Here is a 2,582-nt window from a genome sequence, read left to right on the forward strand (position 1 = left end):
AGCTCCTCCTATACCCACCCAGGGCCCTCTATACCCACACAGGATCCCTTATATCCACCCAGGGCCCCCTATACCCACACAGGATCCCTTATATCCACCCAGGACCCCCTGTATCCACCCAGGGCCCCCAATACCCACCCAGGACCCTCTATACCCACACAGGACCCCCTATACCCACCCAGGACCCCTTATACCCACCCAGGACCCCCTATACCCACCCGGAGCCCCAAATACCTACCCGGGGCCCCATATATCCACCACAGTTACCAGCACTTGTTTCGTTTATAACTTGTCCCCAAAGATCATATTTCAGATACAAGCACTAGTTGTTACAGAATCATTTCAATGCTTTCGGATGTTCCAGGCAGTTTGCACTCTTGATGGTGGGTGAGCGCCCCCTGGTGTTACACATAAGAGTGGGGACAGGACACACACCTCTGTTTCTGGCTCTTACAGGACACACAGGACCCGATATTCAGGGACGGGAGCCCCAGTGACCTCGATGGCCTGTACGACCCCTGCTTTCTGCTCCACCTCTTCAGTGAGCTGACCAGGCCAGGTAACCGCAGCTGGCGTGCCCACGGGGCGCAGGGGCTGTGCCCTCTGTAACTGGTCAGACCATGCGAATCCGCCAGGGTCAGGTTTCTCACCGCAGTGGTCCCTGTGCAGCTTATTAGCTCTCCACTGCCTTCTCACCTTTCATGCCAGTGAGTTTCAGCAAAGTGACAGCTAATGTTTCAGATACACAGGGACTTTTAAAAATATATGTATTTTTTTGTTTCAGAAAGGAAGGGAGAGGGAGAGAGAGAGAAACATTAATGAGGGAGAATCACTGATTGGCTGCCTCCTGCACGCCCCTAGTGGGGATTGAGCCCACAACCCGGGCATGTGCCCTGACCAGGAATTGAGCCGTGACCTCCTGGTTCATAGCTGGCTGGGCTACAGTGATTTGAAAAACAAAAAGCATAGCTCTAGCTGGGTTTGCTCAGTGGATATTTATCCTGATTCTCAGTGACAGGACCTTTTCTGAGGTCTCTCCGGGTAGCCGTCAGCTACCCACAGGTCTTACCCTTGGGGAGGAGGGAGCCACGGAGCTTGGTTCTGGCTGTACGTGTGTGTTTGGAATTGCATTTCGTGTCCAGTGGCCTGAGGGTGGGGTCTCGGTGGCTGGGTCCAGAGAGACAGGAAGGAAAGGGTCCTGTCTGCTCACAGCCCGGCCAGTGGGTGCCGGCCACGGCTCCCCAGGCTCCTCCCCACCGAGTACATGCAGGTGCGTCAGCGACCGAGACTCGCTGTTTGTCCTGATTCTCCCTTTTCCAACTTGAAATTGCCTCCTTGTGACGGATGGCTGCTCCCCCTGCACTGCCCACAGAGTTCCCCGAACACTGCCAGCCCTGCTCCACCGGGTGTCCTGCAGCTGTCCGCTCTCCGTCGGCCTGCGTTGCCCTGGTGGCAGCGGCGGGCTGAGAGGCACGCCTGCCCCCCCCTGCCCGCCCCCCTTTCATGGCCGGGAAGATGCTTGCCGGGAGCCGGTCCATCCTTGCTGTTACAAGGGACCTAGCATATATGACATACTGTTCTTAATATGTTTGCTCCCCTTCTTGGAACTATGTGTTTTAACCAAGGTCATCTCTCTGAGAAAGGTTGTTTCCCCAGGTAGGGATTTTCCCCTGAAGTTAGGGAGGGAATAAAACCCCTTAACTAAGTGCCAGGCGGGTAATTAATCACTTTAACTACGAACAATCATGCTTAAGCTACATAATCTTCACTCCCTGGAATGGAGATGATAAACGCCCTAGCCTTTGGAATAGAGATTGATAGGATTGGAATCAACTGGTATAAATACAGATGTAACAAGACAACAGGACACAGGACCTAGACAGAACTTGGCTGGAGATGCTGGCTACTGAACCTGGCTGAAGAACCTAGACAGACCCTAGAATCTGGCCAAAGAACCTAGAGACAGAACCTAACGAGAGAACCTGGCTGAAGAACCTAGAGACAGAACCTGGCTACAGAACCTGGATAGAACCTGGTGACAGAACCTGGCTGGAGAACCTAGCAAGAGAACATGGACACAGAACCTGGCTGGAGATCCTGACCAGAACTTTGATGGAGATCCTGACCAGAACTTTGCTGGAGATCCTAACCAGAACTTGGCTAGAGATCCTGGCTAGGCTGCTGATCAACTGAGTGCTGTCTCCGTGTCATTCCTTCTTCGCCGACCCCGTCCACACCTTTGGGGACCCCTGGACCTGCTGGGGTTGGACCCCAGCAGATGCTGCTGCCACAGCCTGGCCGCCGGCTCAGTCTGCTTCTCTTCCGACTGAACACGTGTCCCACAGTCAGAGACCAGGCGACCCGTGAGTCACAGCCAGTCCGTCTGCTGCTCTGTCTCAATAGAGCTTTCAGGAAACAGGCAGAGGCTTGGGAGATGCTTGATAGAAACAGTGAAACCAGGACATGTTTTTCTCAGAATCCTGAACGTTGCCTTTTCTGGGCAGGCGACGGGGCCGGAGGCCTTTGGGAGAGGTGACCAGTGAGGGGTCTCTCGGTGGGAATCTCCACATACAGCCCAGTAG

At 54.3% G+C, this 2,582-nt stretch overlaps 1 protein-coding gene across 1 annotated transcript in view; it reads left to right on the forward strand.

The window, feature by feature from the left end:
• URB1 (URB1 ribosome biogenesis 1 homolog (S. cerevisiae)) overlaps window positions 1–2,582 on the forward strand; it is a 44,771-nt gene that overhangs the window by 33,913 nt on the left and 8,276 nt on the right. Inside the window, 1 exon segment of the mRNA XM_015560267.1 lies at window positions 457–559. Within this exon segment, the coding sequence (XP_015415753.1) occupies window positions 457–559 (103 nt within the window).

Source organism: Myotis davidii, unplaced genomic scaffold, assembly GCF_000327345.1.
Source record: "Myotis davidii unplaced genomic scaffold, ASM32734v1 scaffold170, whole genome shotgun sequence".
NCBI lineage: Eukaryota > Metazoa > Chordata > Mammalia > Chiroptera > Vespertilionidae > Myotis > Myotis davidii.